The 23,052-nt window shown below is 49.0% G+C and overlaps 6 protein-coding genes across 6 annotated transcripts; 2 read left to right on the top strand and 4 right to left on the bottom strand.

Annotated features, from left to right (window-relative positions):
• Positions 1-33: 33 nt before the first annotated feature.
• HOO65_020655 (Plant intracellular Ras-group-related LRR protein 4) lies at positions 34-3,518 on the bottom strand (the record flags this gene model as incomplete). Its single annotated transcript, XM_071006351.1, has 2 exons — positions 34-1,698; positions 1,755-3,518. 2 exons carry the CDS (start codon positions 3,516-3,518, stop codon positions 34-36), a joined length of 3,429 nt encoding a protein of 1,142 aa, XP_070861293.1.
• Positions 3,519-7,978: 4,460 nt separating this feature from the next.
• Positions 7,979-8,540, top strand: HOO65_020654 (dolichol-phosphate mannosyltransferase subunit 3; the record flags this gene model as incomplete). Its single annotated transcript, XM_071007071.1, has 3 exons — positions 7,979-8,032; positions 8,170-8,238; positions 8,379-8,540. The coding sequence occupies 3 exons, from the start codon at positions 7,979-7,981 to the stop codon at positions 8,538-8,540; spliced, it is 285 nt and encodes a 94-aa protein (XP_070861292.1).
• Positions 8,541-8,780: 240 nt separating this feature from the next.
• HOO65_020653 (uncharacterized protein) lies at positions 8,781-10,994 on the bottom strand (the record flags this gene model as incomplete). Its single annotated transcript, XM_071006534.1, has 2 exons — positions 8,781-8,911; positions 9,026-10,994. 2 exons carry the CDS (start codon positions 10,992-10,994, stop codon positions 8,781-8,783), a joined length of 2,100 nt encoding a protein of 699 aa, XP_070861291.1.
• An 830-nt stretch (positions 10,995-11,824) lies between these two features.
• On the top strand, positions 11,825-12,379 carry HOO65_020652 (UPF0651 protein YPL107W, mitochondrial; the record flags this gene model as incomplete). The annotated part of the gene is made up of 1 exon (XM_071000124.1): positions 11,825-12,379. One exon carries the CDS (start codon positions 11,825-11,827, stop codon positions 12,377-12,379), a length of 555 nt encoding a protein of 184 aa, XP_070861290.1.
• A 2,509-nt stretch (positions 12,380-14,888) lies between these two features.
• On the bottom strand, positions 14,889-15,783 carry HOO65_020651 (hypoxanthine guanine phosphoribosyltransferase; the record flags this gene model as incomplete). Its single annotated transcript, XM_071006985.1, has 3 exons — positions 14,889-15,065; positions 15,126-15,569; positions 15,745-15,783. The coding sequence occupies 3 exons, from the start codon at positions 15,781-15,783 to the stop codon at positions 14,889-14,891; spliced, it is 660 nt and encodes a 219-aa protein (XP_070861289.1).
• A 4,876-nt stretch (positions 15,784-20,659) lies between these two features.
• Positions 20,660-21,808, bottom strand: HOO65_020650 (uncharacterized protein; the record flags this gene model as incomplete). Its single annotated transcript, XM_071000123.1, has 1 exon — positions 20,660-21,808. One exon carries the CDS (start codon positions 21,806-21,808, stop codon positions 20,660-20,662), a length of 1,149 nt encoding a protein of 382 aa, XP_070861288.1.
• Positions 21,809-23,052: the final 1,244 nt, after the last annotated feature.

Here is a 23,052-nt window from a genome sequence, read left to right as displayed (position 1 = left end):
CAAAACAGGCAAATGCACAACCTTCTCCCCATATTATTGGTCTGGGTCTGAGCCATTTTCATCTCTCCATGCCGCTTTCTCTGCCATTGGGACGCGGCCCCGAAGCCAGCGCAGCGTAGCCTCTGTACCGCGTTCCAAAACACTCCACCGCGGCACTCTGAATCTATTTCCTGTCACTTCCAAGCGCTGAAGACCAGCGTGACCGCCTAGAAGACCGAGACGTGGATTCAAATGGGCAATATCGTTATTGCTAACATCCACGATGCGTAAGCCAGCAATCGTGTCTGGGTCAAGATCAACGATATGGTTGTTAGCCATTTGCAGAACGGTTAACTTGGGGAAAGCAGCCATAAGACCGGCCGGAAGGCTATTGATGCGATTCATTGAAGCATCGATTTTATCGAGCTCGGGCGCATGCAAATAAATCGTCAGAGGAACAAGGCTGGTGATCTTGTTCGACATTACGTTGAGTTCCTTCAGGGCCGGCAGTTCCAACATCTCCGTCAAATATGACTCACCAACCATAATATTGTGAGCTAGAGAGAGTGAAGTCAGCGTATCGGCAAAGAAAGACAGAGCCTCTGGGAATACCGAGAATAGATTATGCTGCAGGTAAACCTGCTGGATTCTATTGGTAGAGGAGATCTTGGAACAGACAACTGGATGCAAAGACGAGGACTCAGTACGGGACCGATCAAGGATACCGCCAATCTTAACTGGCCAGTTCTGTTGGCTGGACATTGTGTGGGAGCGGGAACGATTAGCTACCACAGGACCTGAGCTTGCAGGTTGGGCAGCTGATGTGGGTGATGTCCATGACCTATCCTGCTGATATTCTGCATTAGGACTACCGGTCGGAGACGGAGAGTCTTCGGGGCCAATGACGGTATCTGGAGAGTCTGGCCGCTTATTATCTACAGTTTGAGCCGTTTCAAGACGAACATTGGGGTTGTGGCTCAGGGTATGATACGCAGGTGGAGGCTCAAGACGACTAGATAGAATGTCTTTGAGTTCCTCAGTAGTAATAGTGCCGAATTTCTTATCCCGAAGTGGGTTTCCGCTAAGACGAATCATCATAAGACTATTCATAGAAGAAATCTCCGGGGGGACAATACGGACATCGTTGCTGGAGAAGTCAACGTGGCGAAGCTTGGAAAGTGTCGTGAATCCTGGTGGGAAATCGGGAATGCTGTTTTCATCCACAGCAAGAGTCATTAGATTAGTCCATGTTTCCATGGCTGGGAGTTTCTTGAGCTTGTTAACAGACATGGTCAGTTGGTGAAGAGATGGAAATGAAATTTGAGAGCCGTCGGGAACCAAATGCGTGATTCTGTTGCACGAGAGGTCAAGAATCTGTAGCAGGGGCATTGACGAAACCTCGCCATCTATCAAAACACCATTGATCTTGTTCTTCCGGGCATTGATCTCAGTGAGAGGTAGTTGACTGAGCCCCTTGAATGGGAGGGACTCAAAACTGTTCTCACTTAAGTTAAGCATGCGGAGGCGATTCATTTTAGCGATGTCAGATGGGAGAGAAGACACATTGTTCCCATTGATATCAAGAACTTCTAGGTTGATCAAGTTAGAGAAGCTCGGCGGGAGAGGGCCATAAAGCAGATTCTTGGCCAATTTTAGGTCTCTTAACGATGATATCTGAGAAATGAGGTCCAGCGAATCATTGGATATGCGATTATGAGACTAGGTTATGACGTTAGTTAACCAATATCACGAAACTGTAAAACAAGAGAACCCACCAAGTTTAAGGAAGTCAAGTTGCAGAGTCGACGAAGACCAAGAGGTACTGACACGAGCATGTTTCCGTGTAAATCCAAGGTCTCCAACGAGCCGAAAATGTTACACAACCCATCGTCGTTTGCATACTCTTCAGGCTCCCGGTCCGGGAAGATATCATCGCCGATGGATTCAAGTTCGTTATCGGCAGCAACAAAGCGTGTCAAATCAACACTTTCACTCCATGATCCAGCATCGTCGCCCAGCATAGATAGATCATACATGTGAAGAACCTCAGGGGGAATAGCCTTTAGGCCCATGCCAGCAATATTGAGGCGGCCAGTACCTCGGGCATGGCCAAGATGGCCTAGCAAAATCTTGTTCTTGGCTCCCTGCGTGCGCCTCTGATTGAAAGGGTCTTCAGGCAAAGGGTCGAATTGTATAGGGCGCCCAGAATGGATTACAGTCCCAGTACGGGCTCTTCCTGTGCGACCAAGCATGCTAGACGGAGACTCAGCCTCAGGGCTGACACTTCCCGAGTTTTTCCCTGAGGCCTGTGGCGATATGTCTTCTGTAATTTCCATAACAGCCTTTCGCGCAGCAGCCCGAGCAGCGGCAATCTGTTCGCGAAGAGCCATGGACGACTTTTCCACTTTGCTTTCCGCTTGCTCAGGGGTTGGTTTCAATGGGGCCGTAGATTTCACTGGCGTATCTTTGAGAGGAGACCTAAGCGAGACAGATGATACCCGGCGAGGCGCATCATACGGATTCTTCATGTTCTGTAGTGAAGGTTGTCGAAAAAGACCATTGATCGAAGCCCGAGGCTTTAGAGGTCGGGCAGGTAGGGTGTTAAATCCAGCCTCAGTGGTATCATCGTTACCACCCAACGATTGCCTGGTCTTTGCGGGTCTTAGGGCACTAGGAACACCACCACTTAATGGTGTTGGCTTTGGGGAACGGGTTGGCGATAGTACAGACATGCGGGGCCCACCAATGGGGCTTGAGGGGTCGCCACGAGAGCTCTGTCTAGAGGTTGGGCGGGAACTACCATCACGGGCTGGCGATAAAAGATTCCGATCAAAGAAAGACGACGCTTTACGTTCCAGTCTAGGCGACGAAGCTACTTTTTGGAGAGTTTCGGCAGTACGCTCTGCTAACGACAGCCCGGACTTGTCTCTAGATAAAGATTGGTCCCGCTGGGTATATTCTTGCGGAGAATCCTGGGGAGATCCAGACTCTTGAGGCGTCCGAGAAGATCGGCTGGCGGGCCGCGAAATAGATGTTGGGGGTACATAGGGCGATTTTCCCCAAGTTTCGGATGGCCTCCGCGTCAGGACAGTGCTTCGCTTTTTAAACAGAAGCTGATCCTTGTCGGGTTCGCCATCGGTCTTTTGTTCAGAGTCTTTGATGGGTGTAATTGTGCGGGCAGTTGGTTGTTCGGTAGAAGGGGTGTAGACGGATCGAGACGATTTCCTGGGGATTGCAATCGAGGAACGGTCGCCAGCTCTCCCTCTAGCCAAAGACACGGGTGGCTTGGACCTTGGGCCAATGACTGACTGTGGCCGGGTAGCTGACGAAGCTTTGGGTGCGGCTGGAGTTGGTTTCGAGTATGAGTTTGATAGCTGGTCTCGGGACATGGACTGGCGAAGTCTGGTGGTGCGCGTTTCGGCGGGAGCCCCAATGAGACTGTCGCGAGAGGCGGCTTTCTTGATAGAAGGAGTCGTCCGGGGTACAGGAAGCTTCGATAGGCGGGGGATTCCCGTCTTTGCGGTTGACTTGTTGTCCATGGTCGTGTAATATAACGATAGTGGTTGCAGTAGTAATGATGGCAGCTGGTGGACAACAGGGAACAGCGGAGCAGAGAGAAGGGGGAAATTTTGCAGCCGGGCTCAGCGGGAGTAGAATAGAAATGAAAAAGAATGCAATTTGTGATATAAGCCGCAACAGTAATAGGAGGAGACAGACAAAGTCCGGACGTTGTGTATAGGCAAGACCCAAGGCTATATTAATGTGCTGGTGGGCTCGCATATATATCCCGTCGTATGGGTGGGTGTAACTCGGACCGCCAAGCAGTTTGTCGAGGATTTCAAGGTCTGCAGGGGAAAATGGGCCTTAATAGAGGCTTGAAAGGAGGCTTGAAAGAAGAGCCGAAGAGAGGGGCATTGCCTCGACCAATAGCTCACGTGTCTGAGTGAGTACAGTGTAAAAGAAGGGAAGCAAGCATGTGGGAAAAAGTGATATTTAGCAATGCAATGCGTGAGATAACAAGCCCTCAGGCCAATAATGAGCAGGCCAATCAGATCAGCCAAACGAACGAGAAGGCAGAAAGGAGAGGATTAGAGAGATCCACGCTTTCCCTCTGCTTCTGGAGAAAACGAAGAAACAAAAGGGTGGATCAGGCAAAAACAAACAGAAACACACAGGAAAGCAATTGCACCAAAAACGAAATTGAAGGAAGCAAGAGCATATCTGCTAATAGGAAAGAGCTCTTTCTGTCTTGTTGCCTCTTTTCCAAGAGGAGAAAACAAAAAAGAGCAATAGCCAGGAACCAACAGGTAAATAAGGGGCACATACCCAGAACATGGTACTTTGCCTGCCATAGAAAAATACATACAAAGGCATGTACTGACGGATCAATTGCCGAGACAAGCGGCCCTAATTGCTTGTAAGCGGTGATATGAGTAGACCCCGTCACGAATCCTGGACCTGCCAGACTAGGGGAAGCTTAGTCCTGCTTGCTCTGGAATACGGGCTTCGGTTTTGTTCTTGGCTCTCTTTTCCACGCCAACGGATTCGGAATGGGCATGCTGGCTGGCGTGTTGGTCTGGAGCTCTCCGGCAGCTTGTTAGTAGTAGCTTAAGGGCACAGTAAGCACCAGCATGAAATCTCGCCCGGAAATTCTTGACCAGACATTGATGTCCCTTCTTCTAGTGTTTTTGTTGAGGATAGACTTCCTGCCGCTGTGCAGGCCAGTCTTGAAACAGCACTAGGTCTTCACCCCTTCTCCCTCTACTATCACTTGGTTAGATCAAGGGCTCTCCCTCTTTCTCTTCAATGTTAGGTTTCTCCCGGCTCTCCATCGCTAATTCAGGGGCCACATAATAAGTGTAGGGGTATGCCAACTATGACGACCCACTCCCTTGCCTGTGAAGTCAGATTGATTACATTATGAAAATAACGGTAGCATCGAAATAATCACCCTCAAATACATGACAGATTGACTCCTAACTCACCAAGGACTTATCGTGATATGAAGCTGTCTACAAGTGATTATCACCGGGATTTTTAGACCGACTTAGTGCAATGGGTAAAATAGACGGCTTGCATGCACGCCTTGCCTTGGATTTCGCCTCTTCGCCAAAAAGCCCCATGTATGTATGTACTTCTTATACCTGTATACACATATTGCAGGCTTGTTTCTCCAATCCTTCTCAACTATCCCCTTGGTCTTCTTATTCTCCTTTATCCCGTTCTGCGCAAGGGTAGAGGCTGGGGAAATCCCCCCCTCCCCCGCCTGCCTGCCCCCTTGCCCTTACAAACAGGTTCTATTACACTATATGTGTGGCTGACTCAAAAGAAGAAAAGTATTAGTTTCCCTCCTCCTATTGTTTACCAAGTCCTTGTGCAATATTCCCCTCGATCGATCGCCGCCATGGCCCCCTTTTTGCTCTGCTCATGATCCCGATTTCACTTCTTCTTTGTCTTCCCCGTTTGCAAGCACAAATCAACCCGCCTTCGCCTAGCCATGTTTTGTTGTTTACCAACAATACGAATCAAACATACCGTTTGCCTCATTTTGCTCTGTTTACCTGTCGTTTAGCGGACTGCGCGGAGCATTCTTCAAACAAACTGTTGGCACAAGCGAAATAATTCGCCTTTTGTCATGGGCTAGCTTGCTACGTTAGCTGTTTTACTGTCCCTCGTGGATGCTGTAGCTCCATAAACATTCGTGCTACTACAGTCTCTAAAAAACATGGGGTCTAGTATCTACAGCGGGGAGATAGCATTGACTGATATTCGCACAGACAAGCAAGTATAGGCATGACATGACTGTGGAGTAGCCATGATCCGTTCCCACAGGCATTCCTGACGTTCAAGTTGAGGTGAGATTATGATGAAGGTACGTTGTCGTATGCAACCTCTCGAGTAAGCGAGGTCTCCCTTGGAGAGTGCAGGAAAAAAAGCACGCTTTTCATATGCTGTCTAGCGTAGCCGTACTGCAGGCTGCTTATTGGTTGCATCCGTCAGTGTTTAAATTTATGTGAGCACACAGGGAGTTGCGCTTTGCGACGTGGTTGGTTGAAGATATTGGCTTGCTTTATGTATGTCTCTGGCCTTTTTTCGCAGCATGCTTGGGAAGATCTGCAAATGATCAGCTGAAAGGCATGAACAAAATATATATGGCTTGGTTGCTGCTCTGCCATGTATATAGGGTTAGTAGCCCACTTGGATGATATATAATCACGTAACACCATCAAGCCACGATCTCCTTTGAGGGAACAGGTTTTGCAGCCTTTGTTGCGCTCAAGCCCCCTTTGTTCTTTTCTTTTGGTATAGGGGCCTCGCTTAGCTTTGGCGGCTTAGTACTCGACCAATTCAACTAAAGCCAGGCCTGTTAGCAAACTGCCATGAAGAAGCTAGACGCGGGAACAAAAGCTACTTACATAGTATTCAGCGGCCACCATATGTACAACCAATGACACCCATGTTGCTGGGCCAAGTACAAGCGTCATTGCGCCTGAGACTTCAGCCATGTCATTGCCAAAAAAATCCGGTCGGACGACAGTCCACTGGGTTGGTGATTTTCCCGATAGAAAAGCCTCGCAAAGCGGGTGTTTTTGGAGAAGCTCTGTGTTGTTTGCTATCAAGTATGCCACTTCACTACATGGCTTTGCAATGTAGTATTCTCCGTACTTTGACGCTAAAAAGCTGAGAAGAACAGTTAATGGTCTCGTGGTAATGATGGAGCCCACCTATTATGGTATGTGTATTAGTTAGTAGTACAAGTGGGAAGCTGTTGTGTAACAGACTCTACTTACATATACCCATGCCCGAAACATCCATATTCTATGCTGCTCAATTCGATGGTTTTTGGCATGATAGTATCCCATGGCCAAACACCATAGAAACAAAATCCCCATTGTCCAGGTTATGGTCAATGATGCCATAGTGCCACCTAAAGCTTCTCCTGACATGGCGAAGTTGGAGATAGTACTAACAAAAGAAAGAGCAAGATTGATGCGCCCAAAGATTCTATGTGTGAATAAATGCCGCTGGCGGATTGCGGGGATGAACTGCAGACAGGCGAGCAGTGCTGCTGGGAGTATACAGGCCAGGTGGATTGCCATGGCCTTGCGGACTCGGGGGTGGCGTTCTTCGTAGAAACATGTCCCCGCAACACCGTATTGCTGACTGGGGTTGGATGGGCACATGTGGTCCTGATCTATGAACTGAAGATTTGCGGCTGCGAATAGTGCGGTTATTCCGCCAAATAAGTGGAACATATTGCGGTTGTACCGCTGTTTGAAACCAAGAAGAGTCATGATGGTATGTGCAAGAATGAATCCGATTCGGGTGTGATTGGGCCAAGATACAAAGATTTAGTATATGATACAAACAGAAAGGTGCTTCTGCGTGTGTTGTCATCTGTTACTCCTTGACTCCCCTTAACACTATCTCACGATGTAAGCAGAAAAGTTGCAATGCTTCTTAAGAGTAGTAGTAGGCTTGTGATCGCTCAAAAATGGCCGCCTAAACTAGGCTTGAAAGACATAGTCTCCAAGAGATTGAGTGGCTTTTAGTCTTGGTAGTGGCGGTGTAAGTGGTATGTAATATTAACTACATAGCATGGGCGGTCAGCAACTGCGACGTTGTCAGCCTCTGGACTTAACCCTATCCAGTACTGCATGTCGGCTAAAACATGGCTAAATGGCTGAACTAGGGCTAAACGATGGGTCTAGATCTTGTGAAACATTGTTTGCGCGTCTCCTATTTGAACGTAAGCGTGTTATGGATTTCTTTGCTCTTGTTACAGGGGGTGAGCTCACTGAAGTGTCAAAGCTATAGCGTCACGGGCAACAAGGCCAGTTTGCAGTCTTATCCAGCCTAAGCTTCCTACGATACACACAAACCTATCCGCGGTTGCCTTCCTGCAAAACAGACAACCCGAGCTTGCTTCAATTGCTTTGCATTTATTTTATATCGACCTGCTTCTCTCCTTCTTTCTTTGCTCGATTTATTCTATATAATGGGCGTTACTCGTGCACAGCAGGTCGCCATCTTTGGCATCACCGCCCTCCTGGTCCGTTACCATCCCATACTATACATAGACAGCCTGCTCGCGAGGCCTAAGCTCTCCTACCTAATCATACTGATCGCCTTATTCTGCGCCGTATTCAAGACTTCATAGCTAACTTGCTAATGCGATTTACGATATAGGGCTACCTCGCATTGCTTCTGGAATTTGTTCCTCTGCCTCCTGTCGTCAAGACTGAGATTGTGCCTGTCGTACGTCACTCCGTTCTGTCCTGCAATGCTCTGCCGCGATCTGCCTCTGCATCGTGGCTTTAATCTACACGCTTACTCGGCCTCTTTATGCAATGAATCTATATATGGCCATGGAACTAACTATATTGCACTACGCATAGCTTCCCTTCTGGGCTCTCGTCTCCTTTGGCGCAATGCTACTTTTCCGTCTCGGTCTTGGTGTTTTCACTTTCAACGATGTACCGGAAGCATACAATGAATTGATGGGCGAGATCGATATGGCGAAGAAGGACCTGCGCAAGATGGGTGTTGATGTCGATTAAAAGTGCCAAAGGGATCGGAATATACGTTTATCTACATGACAAGGTGACCGCCGAAATCCCCAAATACTGGCAGTCTGGGACTTGCAAAGCTGCAAACAGCTCTGGTATCCATCCACCCAATAGCCAATATATGGTGGATAGGGGCAAGGCTGAGAAGCGGTACACATATACATGGCTGTAGTCACAAACATAATGAGATGCACAATTTTCCAAAGTACGCTTGCATGTAACAATATTAATTCATGGACTTTGCCCCGCTAGAAGCGAGACAATAGTTCGAGACGCCGCCAATACATCATCATTGCCTGCAACCAGTTCGTTGAAGAGTTTGGATATTTGCGGGAGCGTTCCACGCTTATCAGCTTTTTGCCCTATAAAAATGATGGTCAGTAAATAGCCCGAGGCCGAAATTATAATGCAAGGGACGGTGAGGGCCACAAATGCCAAAGCACACAACTAGAGAAATGGGCAAAAAGCAAACTTACATTTCCCGGGAAGCCCAATCATTAGTGACGCAGAACTGACTGCTTCCCCCGTCCAGTCAAAGTCAATGATCCACTGGATTCTCGCCATCAATTCACCGTTGCCTGGAAGTACTAGCGGAATATCCATCGCTGTCTTGTCCATGTAAGCAATTATATCGGTTTTACTCGGCTGTGGTGCCTCTTGTTCATCACTCATAGATGTGTTCCGATGCGGACGCTTTGCTGAGCGTGTCTTCTTGACTAACGTGCGAATGCTCTCGGCATTCTCGAGCTCTGTAGCGAGCGTGCACCAGACGCGGGCGCGGTGTGTGGCAACACGGTACCATTCAGCCATAGCCCAGGATATTACGCATATGTTGTTCTTGAGCGAGCGATTGCGTGGGGTTTGTAGTACCGTATTAATGAAGACACCGAGCTCAGCTTGAGCCCGGATGTCAATTTTTGGTACAGAGAGGTCAGTGATGACCAGCTTTTGACTGTCTACAGTCATTTCTATTTGCGCGGCAAATGCACCAGGGTTAGTCGCTGATGATACATCTATGGTGTGCTTCATCAAAAGAGGCTCCGTTGTTGAGTCTTGCTCTAACAAAACTATCTTCGACTCGAAAGCAAGTGGGGTGAATAGTGTCAGAAAGGGTTTCTCTTCATCGGCCGTCATCTTGATAGGTTTGTGTGACTTGATCTCTGGCTCTGGCTCTGGCGTGGGCTGGGGAAGCGTTGGTAAGGTTATCGAATCTCCAAAAGGGAGCCATGACATTGTATTCAAGGCAGCATCTAGCATTTGTTGTGATAATGTAGGCTCGGCAGGCTTCTCAGGTGGTAATATATGAGATTTCAGCAGTTCAAGGACCTGTGCGCCTTGGGTATGATTGCCTTTGTCTGCTACGCGGGCCTCGCGCTGGTTCAACACTTCCGCCCGGATACGGTCGTTTTCACTCTTTGCAAAGTCGAGGTCAGCCTGAAGCAGCGCTGCCTCGCGTTTTAGCTTTTCAATAAGTTCGCGCTTTTCCCAATATGCGTCACGTGGAACTATTCCACGAGCTGGGTCTATAAGATCTTGTGTATTGCGGTGACTGCGAGTTTTGGGGGCGGTCCATTTTGCCTGCATGCCACTAGCTGCCATTTTAGCTGCGTATTGCTTGGCTGCTGCCTTTTTGGCGCGTGTCGGCGACATGAATGGTGCCCTATTAGGCTCTGTTTGAGTCGATTTTGGATCATTGTTTTCATTTTCGGGTCGAGCTTCATCGTGTGACTCTGCAGTTTGGCTTAGCTGAGAGGGGGTAGTTGATATTATTGATTCTGACTGCCTTCGTTTCCTACCTCGTCGCGATGGCGAGGTACTGTTGTGAATTCCGGCCGATGGCGTCGTGACAACAGGGTCATCTATGCCTAATTGCATAGGTGTTGGAGGTAGTTCAGGCTCGCTATCAGGCTCTGCGATCCGAGCATTAGCAAGTCCTGCGCCAGACCTGCGAAGTGTATTGCCCTTGAATGGGTTCACCGCATCGTCTTCAGGATTTGACGGCTTTGCTGATGATGATCTTCGTGGTCGTTCAGAAAGCCTTCTAGCTAAAGATTTTGTAACACTGGGAAACAGAGTCCCTCGCTTAGGTTTGGCCGCAGCAGTTGCAGGGCCGAGGGTCTGTTCCTCGCTAGAACCATTCGATTTAGCAAGATGTGTCTGCGAAAGGCCGTTCGAGGGCCTTGCATGGTCGTTGGATATATTATTTTCGGTGTCGGACGGCGCAATGGAATGGCGCGCGAGGATTTCGGGGTTCGATCGAGAAAGGCTAGCTTTAGTAGGCGACGCGAAAGAAGCCGGTCTTTTGGAGGGGCTTTTGGGTGTCTGCGCGGGGTTGGTATCGGTGTTTTCAGCGGTCTCGGTGTGATTCAGCACTTCAGTCTCCGGGCGCACTTGGTTTGATGTTCGAGGCGACGTCCGTCGGCGTTTTGGAACGGGGTCGGCCATAGAAAGCAACGAAAACGGCCCTGCAGAAATTGTAGTACGAGAGCGATAAAATATGAGCCCGGGGATATGGTCACAGTTTGGCCAAGGGAAAAATAAATAGAACTAAATTAACGCACGATACAGAGTGCCAAGTGGTACAGAGTCGTGATCCGCTATGAAAGAAGTCCGAGCAAGGGCTTTAAAATGCGTCTTGAGCCTGTGTTAAGTAAATGTAGTTGCGATAAACGGTCGCATAGCTGCCTTTTCAAGCAAGGGAAACCGCGGCGCGTCTTGGGTTTGGGGTTGGCAGATCGATCCTTCCATTCTTAGAACAGAGAGTGGGCTTCACCGCCTGCCTATTTGGGGTGACTGGGGCTGATGGGGAAGACGCAGAAAAGCGTTTAGAGTTTGGCATGTAGCCCAGTATGTTGAAATGAAGCAGGTAAATAGGTAATTTCTCCTCTTGACATAAACCTGACCGTGCTCTTCATGCAGTCACTCGGAAGCTTATGAAGAATAAATTTCGCACCTCAGACTCCGGCTCGGCATCATTTGTGGGGCCTGGCTAAATCGTGAGTTGCTCATTATTCACTACAAGGCATCTTGTGAGCATGGAATTTTTCGGCCGCCGTTACTGACTATTTTATTTGTCTCCCATGATTTTCGTCTAGCCTTAGATGTCTATTGTGCGCCCGTCTAGAGCGTGCTTGCCTGAATTATGGAAAGCTACATCCTTGGCTGGTGTTTTGGTGTGTAAGAAGTTTAGTACTACGCAATGCATCGCTCAAGTGCACCCACGCGGCAGCTATTATGACGCTGTTATGCGGTCTCCGAGATCGCCGTCTCATCCTATGGCCCCGCCAATCTTCAAGCCAACTACTGCAACCGAAGAAATATCTATTACTGATAAGGAACTTGGCCCTGAAGCTCGTGCAAAGCTCGTTTTTGGCTCACCACTCACTGGTCCAGAACGCCTAGCTAATCTCCAATCTCAGGGGACGGTGGTCAACGGTATCAAGATTCCTAAGAAGCCAGAAGAGCCCGACAATTGCTGTATGAGTGGGTGTGTCCATTGCGTTTGGGACATGTATCAAGAAGAAATTTACCAATGGCAGGCCGCAATGAAAGAGGCTGAGGCTGCTGCCCCAGCAGAGTCACAACCGGAAACCCTGAGCCCAGGAAATCGCTCGTCGCCTGTTACAGAGCAAGCAAAGGACTTGACGAAGCAGCCACCAGAGGCCATAGTAAAGGCGAAAAAGGAGACCCGGGAGTTGACAGATGCCGAAAAGAAGCAGGAATACGACAGCTTATTTGGGGGTGTTCCTGTTGGTATTAGGCAGTTTATGCTGACGGAGAAGAAGATTAGAAGCCATCAAAAGGATAGCAGCGCAACAAATGGGGCTTAGAGGCGATTGGGGCGGGTGGGCTTTGATTTATAACAAGATATTATGGAGGGATATATACGCTTAGACGAGGTGGTGGCTTTTGCTCTAGTTTATGCATTTAATAGAAACTGTAACAAAGGCTAGGTGTTTATAATGTGACTGGGCCGGTCTTGGCAATCCGGTAGCAGGGCCTTCGGACTCTTTTGGAGTTCTTTAGTAGAGAACTAGGCAATGTCGACCCATGGTGTAGGCTGGCTAATGAACCGATATAGCGGAATCCGAATCTGCTTAGTGCATGCCTGTCGGCTCCCAGTATTCGCTGGGGACTTTGTGCTTTTAGCCAGCGGTGACTACGTAGAATACTAGTCTAAAAAGCTTCTGGATCTCGGAGCGAGAGAGGTAGGTCTAGTGGAGTACAGAGGCGGGCATGATTGTCGCATCATCTTATATACATCTTTTGGAAGGGAATCTCGTCCCATACTTTCTCTTAAAGTCTCTTTTGACATTTCCTTCCAGTCTTGCAAAATTACGTATTCTTACCTATTCCCCTTCTTCGCCCATCCCCTCACTGCCTCTTCTATAAACCATGCTTGTCTGGCTCACATAGTAGCCAAGTAGCTTTAGAATGATTGGAGTGTTGTAAAAGCTCGCCTACCGCTGGTAGGGGTAGTGATTTGCTTCTCTGCTGAGGGGGAAGGGGAAACTGGCCATCTCATCACAGGCTCTGGCTGTTGTTTGTCCTAGATGAACTTGAGATTGTGGTATATCACACTGCCGCCTTTTTGTTATGCAGAAGCCCATCTGCAGATCTCTGGCTTTTGCCCACCGTGAGCTTGTGCTGCTGTTTTCGTATTTCATGTTTTTGGCAGGGCCCCCTCGATTTCTCTCTGGTACGTCTTTGCCTCTTCCTTGTCAAATTATACAAGGCCTATATACGGTTGTGCCCAGCCTGAGATGTTGTTCTATATATGTTAGCAGTAGCTTTAGTATCCCTTTCTGCCACTTTGCTGTATTCTAGCCCCCGAATTATGCAAATGTTATCCTCTGTGCGTCAGCATATGGCTTCCATACTTTTCTCATCCTTAAGGAGTTCGAATGTAGGGATGCTTGCTGCGTGGTGTAAGCACTCACTCCCTTGGTGTCGTACAGTACATGGGGAGTGCTTCTCGTAGGCACTTCCTAGGCGAGATGTTTAGCTTCTCCGCTGCCTCTTTCGTTGTCTCTAGCCCAGACCAGGCACTCGCTGCAAAAAGCGCTTTGCTCGGGGCAATGTAGCCGTCGGCTATTATTATTATTATTGTATTATTCAACGTCTACCTACTGTTAGTTCGCAGCAATACAACGGCATCTTCCGGACGGGAGCGCCTCCCGGGCGGTCAGAGCGCATAGGCTTCAAGCATCTCCTATGACTTTTGAGGGTCCTGCGGTATAACCAGGAGGGTCTCTATGTAGCGCGGCCCGAGGACGTACCTGTCGGGTTCCAGGAATGGTTACCTGGTCTTTTTGGTGGATGGTAACCGCGTGTAAAAACTAGTCTAAAAGGCCACCGGCTTTCGGCACGGGGGGGGGGGGGGGGATAGGCCCCGGCGGAATAAGTGGTTTTGTCCTTCTGCATGTATGGCTGCAGCACCTCTGGTTTTCTTTCCCTTTCTCCCCTTCCCCCAACGACAAAACTCCTGACAAACCCTAAATCTTTTGCCGAGGCTTAAAGAGCCATGATAACTGCGAGTTTCGTTGTAAAGGCGTAATTGGTGTAGTGGTAACATTAATCGTTGCCATCCGGTAATGATTTCGATTAGCCCTGGGTTCGATTCCCAGATTACGCAGATTAGGCAATCAAGCTTCCTTTTTTGCAAGGTCAATGAGGTGTTGATTCTGTTAATACGCTCTACCGTTTGCCTTCACGGCGGCACGTACCGGCCGGGGCCAGCCGGCTGATATAATGTTCCAGAACATCTTCCGGGCAGCCACGAAATGCAAGCGTATATAGATTTTGGCTTCCTCCTATGGCATTTTCCTTCTTGTCCCTCTCCTCCTTCTTCTTATTTTTGAACAAGGTCTGGCAGAAGGACGATGAAGGCTCTTGATTTCACATAGCCCCAGAGCGTGCCCGCTAGAAAGCTGTTTTCAGGTTCCGCTCGAGGTTTAGTTCCCGTCTTTTCTTCATTTTCCGTCTTAATCAAGGCACAACATAGAACCCACATAAAGCATACGATCACATAGCGTAAGTGCTTCGATATGACTCTCGTGTTTGTAAAAGGAATAAATCTGATATCTTGTTATTTCATCATGTTTTCTTGTCCTCTTTTCCTCCCCTATGCAAGTGCCATGAGGTAGGCACATGGGGAAGGGACCAGCCATAAATGTAGCCACGGCTATTTATTCTGCATGTAGGTTCCAGCTACTAAAATGAGCGTTCTCTAAGATTAGTGCCCTTCTTTCCCCTTTCTTTTTGATTGATTCGAAGTGGTGTTGTACATGGTTAGTTAGGTGGTAGGTCGCTAGCAGTGCAATGAAAAGTCCATTCTCTTTACTGGGAGGCAGTCTTCTTAGCCAGAGCAGCAGCAGCACATTGGTCGTGCTCGTCAATGTCAGCAGCTTCCCAGGGGTAGCAAATCCACTCATCACCAACAGTGCGGGCGGCGAAGTAGCGGTTGGAATCGGTGATGCTAGGAGGCAGGAAGCCCTTCTTAGTCTTGTCCTTGTTCTACGGAGTAAGGATTGTTAGCAATAGAAGCCTTTGTCCATCTGCTCAGTGTCTACTTACGTGCAGCACAAAGATGCCGAACTGGGTCTTTGGGGCAGTGGCGCCTAGGCGTTGCCTAGCAATCTCAACGTCCTTCTCCAGCTCCTTAACTGCGTACTCAAGAGTAGTCCGGGTGTCATCAACCTCATCAACAATTAGGATATTCTTGCCGACCAGGCCGTCCATCTCGCCTAGAGAGGTCAGGTCAAGCCACTGGGTGCGAGTGACCTTGGTTCCGGGAGCCTCAACAACATTAGGAGTAGCGTTGCCGCCGCTAGACTCGGGCAGGCTCTCGTACAGAGACAGACCAATTGCTTGGATAGGGATATTAGGCGAGCCGGGCTGCTTCAAGAACGATCGTAGGATGCGTGCAGGTACGTAGCCACCACCACCAATGGCAATCATCAGCTGGGGCTGGAAATCGGCGAGGATCTTGGGAGCGGCTTCCTGGCACAGCTTGTGCACCTATATAAGAGACAAAAGAGGCGTTGTCAGTTAGACGGGGTCACGGGATGCGGGGAAGGGAGTGTCGGCTAGAAGAGAGTCGTCGTGTGGCGCAACATTTAGACAGCATAGATGAAACGACAAGACAAAGCAATGGAAAGAATCATCAGGCGTCTTTTATGGGAGCGGAACTTACATCGTTATAAGTAACGTAGAGTTTCTCAATCTCAGCCATTGTGGGCGGTTTGTGTGAGTTATGAGATGAGACAATGAGAAGTGCAAAGAGAGGGTCTAGAAAGCGCGGCAAGAATAGCGCGAATGAAATCAAGATGAGTATAGAGAAAGGATATCACAAAGTTGCCTCCAGCTGAAGAAGGAAAGTAGAAAGCTAAGATGAAGATTTAATTAAAGAATGAGAATTCTACTGTGAGTGCTAAAAAAAAATATTGCCATGAAGAAAAACAAAAAAAAAGTCGAAGCGCAAAGTTTAGTACTTGACTGGGATTGTAATAAGCATCAAACCTGCGAGCCATGAGCCATGACCCCACTAAAATATCGATTTTGAACCGGACCTTCTCTTGGAAAAGTCGGTCATCAAGCACAGGCTTTCTTGGTTGCTCAAACCGCGGTTGTTTGCAACTTGTCTGTTCAGCTTGTCTCGTTTTGATCACATTATTATGCTTGCGTGCATCTGCTATATATTTAGGGTTCATTGGGTATTGTATTAGGGTCAGGGATCACGTGCAGGAAAATGTAGGCGCTAAGGATCAATAGTAAATCACCTCTATGACGAGAGGAGAAAAAAAAAAAAGAAAGAACGTGTCTTGGCGCTACTGCCGCGGAAAGCCCTTATTTGCTTTGCGTCCAAGGATAGGCAGCTTTCTTTTTTTATGGTCTCTACGCGGTGACTTCTTAACAACCGCCGGTTATAGCTGGGCTTCGTCGGCCAAGGTATCTGCGCTGAACACTACACCAAGTTAAGGCTGGGTGCGTTGCTTTTGTCGCTCTTTTGCTTGCGACAATTTGCTTTGCTCAACCGGACAGACACAAGACGATATGGCGCTTGATGAATTTGGCTGATGATTCCTGACCTTTCGTAAGACCATGCAGAACTTAAATCGCACAACACGGGTCTTTATATGTATGTTGTTTTCCCCGGATTATACCCTGGTGTTGAAAGACTAAAGTAGAGGAAAAAAAGGCGAGATGCATAGATGCATTCATTGTTAGCACGATAACAGCACGAGCCTAACCGGATACCCAACCTCGGCAAATTAAAGACAAAGTCGCTTTTGTGAGTCGCGACAAACACTCTTTCTGGGTAAATTTGGACACAAAATAATATTGGCGAAATGGTATTAGGTGGACGTCTAAGAATCCGACACGATGAAGAAGAAAAAAAAAAGAATGTGGTATTCCTTTTTCGTTGACGTTTTGATAGGTGCCATCAATTTACAAGGGTTTAATAGTCTCGTTGTGGGGGCCTTGACTTCGGACCAGCTCAGAGATACAAAACAAAAAAGATCGTTGGAACATACAACACCGAGGATTCGCATGTGGTCACCCACCATACTACTGGTTCGGCGCTCTGTGGCTTGACTAAGGGGGAGCAGACGGGACCCCGTATTTTCCGCAGGCTATGGTCGTATGTACATTGTAAGGTGAAATTATTGGGAATTATAAGAGAGAAAATATTGGGCGGCCCACAGGGCCTCTCGAGGCAACTAAGCGAGCAACAGCTTGCGAAGGAGCTGGAGAAATCTGGCTGTGTCTAGACAACAGAGGAGTTGTGGACCGACTCTGCAATGCAGCCACCAAAAACAGCACATCACAGGAAGCGGTAGACGAGACAAGACGAATCCTGAAAGCCTGGGCAGACAAGACACCCGGATGGCTCGCCCGAGTGCTATGGGTCCCAGGACACATGGGCATTAGAGGCAATGAGCTAGCTGATACCCAGGCCAAGCTAGGATGCCAGGGACTGGTAACAGAACACCGCTTCAGCGTCTCAGGAGCACGGAGATGGAGAAGAGACCGGTTACGTCTCGACTACCAAGAGTGGTGGAAAGAAAAAAAAAGGATACCGTCCACTTGGAACCGGCGTCCCCGTCGAACCCCCCCTTCCGCACCTCCCATAGTGGAAGACGACATCAACCACGCTGCATCTGTGCAGAACATGCCGTCGCTTTGCTGTGAGAGACTAGTAAGTGGATTTTACACAACAAACTAACAAACTCGCAAGTTTGCCCAAAATGCTGACGTCAATACATTCAAGCTTACGCCCACTTAATATCATGTAGGAAGTCTTTGTATCCATCCCTGTCTGAGAGAGTGTACTGAAAGCTTAGGGTCGGTCAACGAATGCAAAAGCCAGGCACCACACAGCTCCAAGTAGGCGGGATACGCCGCATCCCGACAAGACGGAAGGACGGCTCCAGCAGAATGGCTCTGGGAAGGCCATATGGTGGGATAAATTGGACCTGGAGATATCCTGGTGTAGGACTGAATCTTGCCAAGTCTTTTGGCATCGGGTGGGTAAAACAACAGCGTCGAGGCACTGTCACTCGAATCTCCACAGCGCTCTTCAAGCGTGGAGAATTTGTGAGATACCATGTGCGACTCAACTATGCGGATATAGAGGTACGGTGACCGGTTCCAGGCTCCGAGCAGCCCACGACGTTTGGCTATCCGCAGAAGTGCTGGGGTAATAAGAGGGAGCTGTCTACAAGATTCGCGCGAAAGCTTCTCGTATGAGACAGGGCTTGCAAGTAGTTGGCAGAAAAGGTTGACTTTAAATGGAGGGCGTGCAGTATCGGCACTTGAAGTGGGATGGCATGGCTTGGGGGTGTTACCCTGGAAGTTGGCGTAGCGGACCTACATTGCTCCCGCCATATTTCCCTTGTGCCCAGGAGCAGCTGCGCTTCGCCCGTTGAAATTGTGCAGCTAACTGTGCAGGTGGTTACTTCTGTCTAATAGCCCCGTAGATGTTGCGTGTAGTTAAGTTCAAGCTCAACTTAGCCGTTGTCCGCGCTAGTACGTAATAGTGTAGCACTACCACGGCATAGCGTGACTACCACTAGAAGAACCATGGAAAAAAAGCCAAGGCTCGATGCCGAAGCTATCGGTAATGCCAAGAGTTCCTGAGCTGCTTGTGGGTGTTGATGCCTATCTGAATACCTATAACAAGAATAGAGGCGCAGCATCAAGGCCGTGAATCTCAATTTACATAGGCCGACTTAACAATACCAGGTGGTTTTTGGAGACATTAGTATCTCTTCGTAATTTACAAACTATGCTAGAGACTTCAAGGTCAACCTCTTGGGTATAGGGATAATGGGCCGATATGTGAAGTCCCTAATTTCCTTGATTTTAACTTACTACTGGCAATAGACATTCTCCCGTATGCTAGGCTCTGGAATCAAGGTAATGGTCATGTCCTAAAGATATTCGGCTAAGCGGCTCTAGATCTGGATGAAATGCTGGCTAAGAGTTGTCGTAATAGGCACTTCTTTTCCGGTATAAGTATGGGCTCAAGACAGGCACCTTGCATGGAATAGCGCTTTCGTTGGCAGTTAATGCGTGCTTTTGGAGCCTCAGCCAAGGAAACCCTACTACTATGGCACCTCCGTACTTGTTAGGGCTGTGATTTTTATCTACAAAAGAAGGCAAAGTTGTGCAGGTATGCATCTGTGTAGCTAGTGATATATAGTACACTCAAAAGCAGGACAGAAACAAACCCTGACGCTCTGTTACACAAAGCACGACCGATTCCCCCTGTAACTCTCTTGCATGCTTGCCAGCGCCCGTTCACGATACAAACGCCCGCACCAGTGATCACGCACGTATGTGGCCTATCACATCTATTCTTCTCCTGACGCGATTTGCAGCTTTCCCGTAGTGGATCGGCACCTACTTTATTCAAAGTGCCTCGTGCCTAGCCTTGCTAATTCGTTCCCGGCTTGGCGCATGGTAGATGTGGCGAGCGGCTCAAGCTTGTGCTGGTGATGTGATGGTCCAGTATGACGAGAGAAGTAAGAGAAGAGGGGGGGAGGCACAGCGGGGATCAGATGTGGAATTTTCCAGAGATGAAGAGACTACAAGGTGGATAGATGAAGCATGAGGGTGATCTGGATATGTCCTGGTTCTTCCCACATTCCGATGCCGGACTACATACATAACTTCTCGAGACATGCGTCAAAAAGCAATTCCAGAGTATTTTCGTCTCAGTTTCTATCCGTCCGATGCCCTTCGCCTCCCCCCAATCGCCAGCATCAAAGACGGCGACCAGGCGATGCAATTGTATCTACGGAGCAGACGGTTGATAGGCCTTACTCTCTATCAGCCAGTCGTTAAGCCAATTTGAAGAAGCATGTAAGAAAGGACGTGCGCAACGGACTGATTAGCGCTCTAGGCCCAGGGAAAAAAAGACAAAAAAAAAGGCTAGATATCTCAATCTCTTGCATTTCTCGGGTGAGAAGGCAAATGTCCGCAAATTCCTAGCTGTCAAGCTATTCATGGGTGTGTTGGATGCTGCAGGACGACTGGGGTGTGCGAGGCAATAGAGATAAACACAAAGCCCTTATCCCTATGCCTTGGCTTTGACAAAACAGGCTGGCCTAGAGAGCGAAGGATTCTTGTCTAAAGTTGACAGAGCTTGGTCCTCGTGGTTTAGACACGGTGGCGTGTCTACTATCTCTCTCTACAACACTCCCACCCAGACACCCCCGAAATGGAAAGTTCGACCACGTCTAGTGCCTAATTTAACTCGGTATTCGGACGCGTCATCATGCTCGGGAGAAGATTAGTGCCTGGCCGTGGGAGAGCCCACAGATCAGTAGACTGTCTGCGATAAAGTATAACTTCCTTGGTGTTTCGGTCCGTGGAATGCCATGCTTTAATCTTGTGGAGATACGGGAAAGAAAGCCAGTGCTGTAGGCGGGGGTTACGGTACAAAGAATGCAGCAGCGGTTCTAGTATCCATACAGTTTCTACTTAATAATACCTATTTATCATTACCTCACCCACCACCACCACCACCACCACCAACCCCACCCCCCACCCTGCCCCGATAGCTACTTCCCAGCCAGCCTCCTAATCCTAAAGGAACTTTTCTATTGTGCCTCGTAAATGTACAAAGTACTCTCGTGTTGGTCCGGAAGCCAGTACAGGCGCAGCTTGCCGTCTACTATGGCCAAATCCATCGGGTTCATTGTAATCCGCGTGCCCTTGGACGAGGCCAGTGTAATAGGCACCTCTACAATAGGCTCCATCGTCTTCACGTCCACCAGTGAAATGCCACCCATTACATAGCCATCGGCCAGTCGTGCCACTCCCGAACACAGCATGACCGAGTCATCTGATGCTGCTGGTCTGCCCAGCCACTTGCAGTCCTGGTAGTCAACAAAGTATGACCAGTTCTCCTTGGTGCGGATCACGTGTGGCGGTGACAGCGGCTTCTTGTCGTTCTGTGGTCCCTCTGCGCTTGTCTTGTCCGCGTCGTCATCGGCCAACTTGAACGTCACGGCCTTGCGGCCACCCCATGTCAGACACGTGATGTCATTGGCCACAGTTTCATGCACAATGCCGCCCAAGTGATCGGGGTATCTGACTAGCACCTCGGGCTGCAGCGTATACGGAGATGCTCGAAACACGTATGCTGAAGAGTCCGGGCGGTATTCGCCAATTGTACCCCACAGGTACGTGCCGTCAAAGTCAATGCCGCCAACATGATACTCTGTCGAGCCGGCCTTGGATATAGAGGCATCAGCAATGCGTTCCCCGCGACCATTGAACACCATCAGGTGCGCAAAGCCCGCGCCGACGCTAGTGTAGTTTCCCTGGGCATTCTTTTCCACGGGGGCAATATACTCGCCCGCGCTGACAATGTAGCGGTCATCACTGAGGCGGACTAAGCCCTCGGGCTCAAACATCTCGCCCTCAAAGCTGATGTTGGCGATGCTGGTCCACTGCGTGCTGCGTGACAGGCCCTCCAGCTTGCGGATCATGAGGTCAACATCAGCCGAGCCGGCGTGGCCTTTGGGCAACGGCATTGGAGCAAAGGATTCGTTTCTATACACGGTAATGTTCAGGCCCGAGCTAAACGGCGACGGGAGGCCGATTTGCTGCAGTGCATCGTTGGCAAGGCTGGGCTTGCTTATCACGATGAAGAATAATAGACAGAGAATCGAGGCCGGGATAATGTACACAGCCAAAGACCGAGACCCCCCTCGTCGAGGCGGTGCGAGAGTTTGCCACGACATGGTGGATAAATGATTCAGATTAATACCAAAGCAAATGCTATGATAATGTACGTGCGAGGTCAGACTCAATGACGACAGGAGCGTAGCATGTCTAGTCCAAGCTTGCAATAGGCCAAGGAGGTGCGCAGCCTAGGATCCGCATCATTTCTAGCATCATTTTTAAGGGGCTCTCCACTAGCTGGGTGGCTTTAGGGCGGCCCTTTTCTAGCAACCCTTAATGTGCGTGTGTCAAACCCTAGTGACGCTGACAGCTTAGTCGCAACCTCCAGACACATTTGCATTTTGTACATTTTGGCCACTGCCTACCTCCAAGCCGCCAACGGTATCCTGCAAACCCATGACTTTTGCGCCTCAAAGTGTTGCTATATAAGCTGGTCCGTCTATGTTTGATGGGTTGCCTCTGCCTAGAACCACCTGCTGCGCATTGGAAGCTACCATGGCCTGGCAAATGACCATGAACATGTGTGATGCCCAACTACTACCACCACTAGCATTTGTGCCAAGGCTGACGTCGATGCCACGGCCGGCCAAGGTATTGTATTCTCAGGCAAGCGCAACCATAAAGTCACCGCCGACCGTCATATTTAAGACTAGGTAATAGACCGCACGGCAGCCAAGATTCTAAATACGGGTCTTTTCATAGTCTGCCATAATGGTGCAACCAGCTAGGATAGGGCGGGTTTTCGAAAGCTTCTCTGCTGTGTTTCGTTGAAATGCACTTACATGAAGAAATCTTTCTTTCTCTCTCTCTCTCTCTCTCTCTCTCTCTCTTGACGGGGCTGTCTAGACCGGTAGGAAGGCCTGGAGTTCAGCAGATGGTAGAACGCGGTGTAACCACAAGTCTCACTAACGCCCGCGCGCGATGCCGAACTGCAACTATCTAAGCACCGTAAATGTTCGAGACAGACCTTGGTCTCCCGCAGCGAGACTTTGGAGTTCTCGTCCCTGATGAAGCCTGGGGCGTTCCGGTCTATGTTGCACTTGGCGACTAGACTACGATGTTTCTGACGTATGCATGGTCAGCGAAGTCCTCTAAGCCGGAACGCCAGCTGAGAAGGTGTAAGCTGTGTTTAATGTTAATGCTATTCATTGGCCATTACAGCGCGTGGGTTTGCGTGTCAGTATAACCGGGCACTAGAAAGTCGCTCTCCAACAGCACTTGCGCAGGGCCTAAGAGTGGCTGAAAACTGGCAAGGATAGAGGCGCAGTCGAGGTGCAAGGCCATTGATGAGCCCGCCTATTGT

The sequence above is a fragment of the Ceratocystis lukuohia genome, assembly GCF_044167205.1.
Source record: "Ceratocystis lukuohia strain C4212 chromosome Unknown Supercontig2_pilon, whole genome shotgun sequence".
Taxonomy (NCBI): Eukaryota; Fungi; Ascomycota; class Sordariomycetes; order Microascales; family Ceratocystidaceae; genus Ceratocystis; species Ceratocystis lukuohia.
Note: the sequence above shows the minus strand (reverse complement) of the source record. Positions and strands in the feature narration are given on the sequence as shown.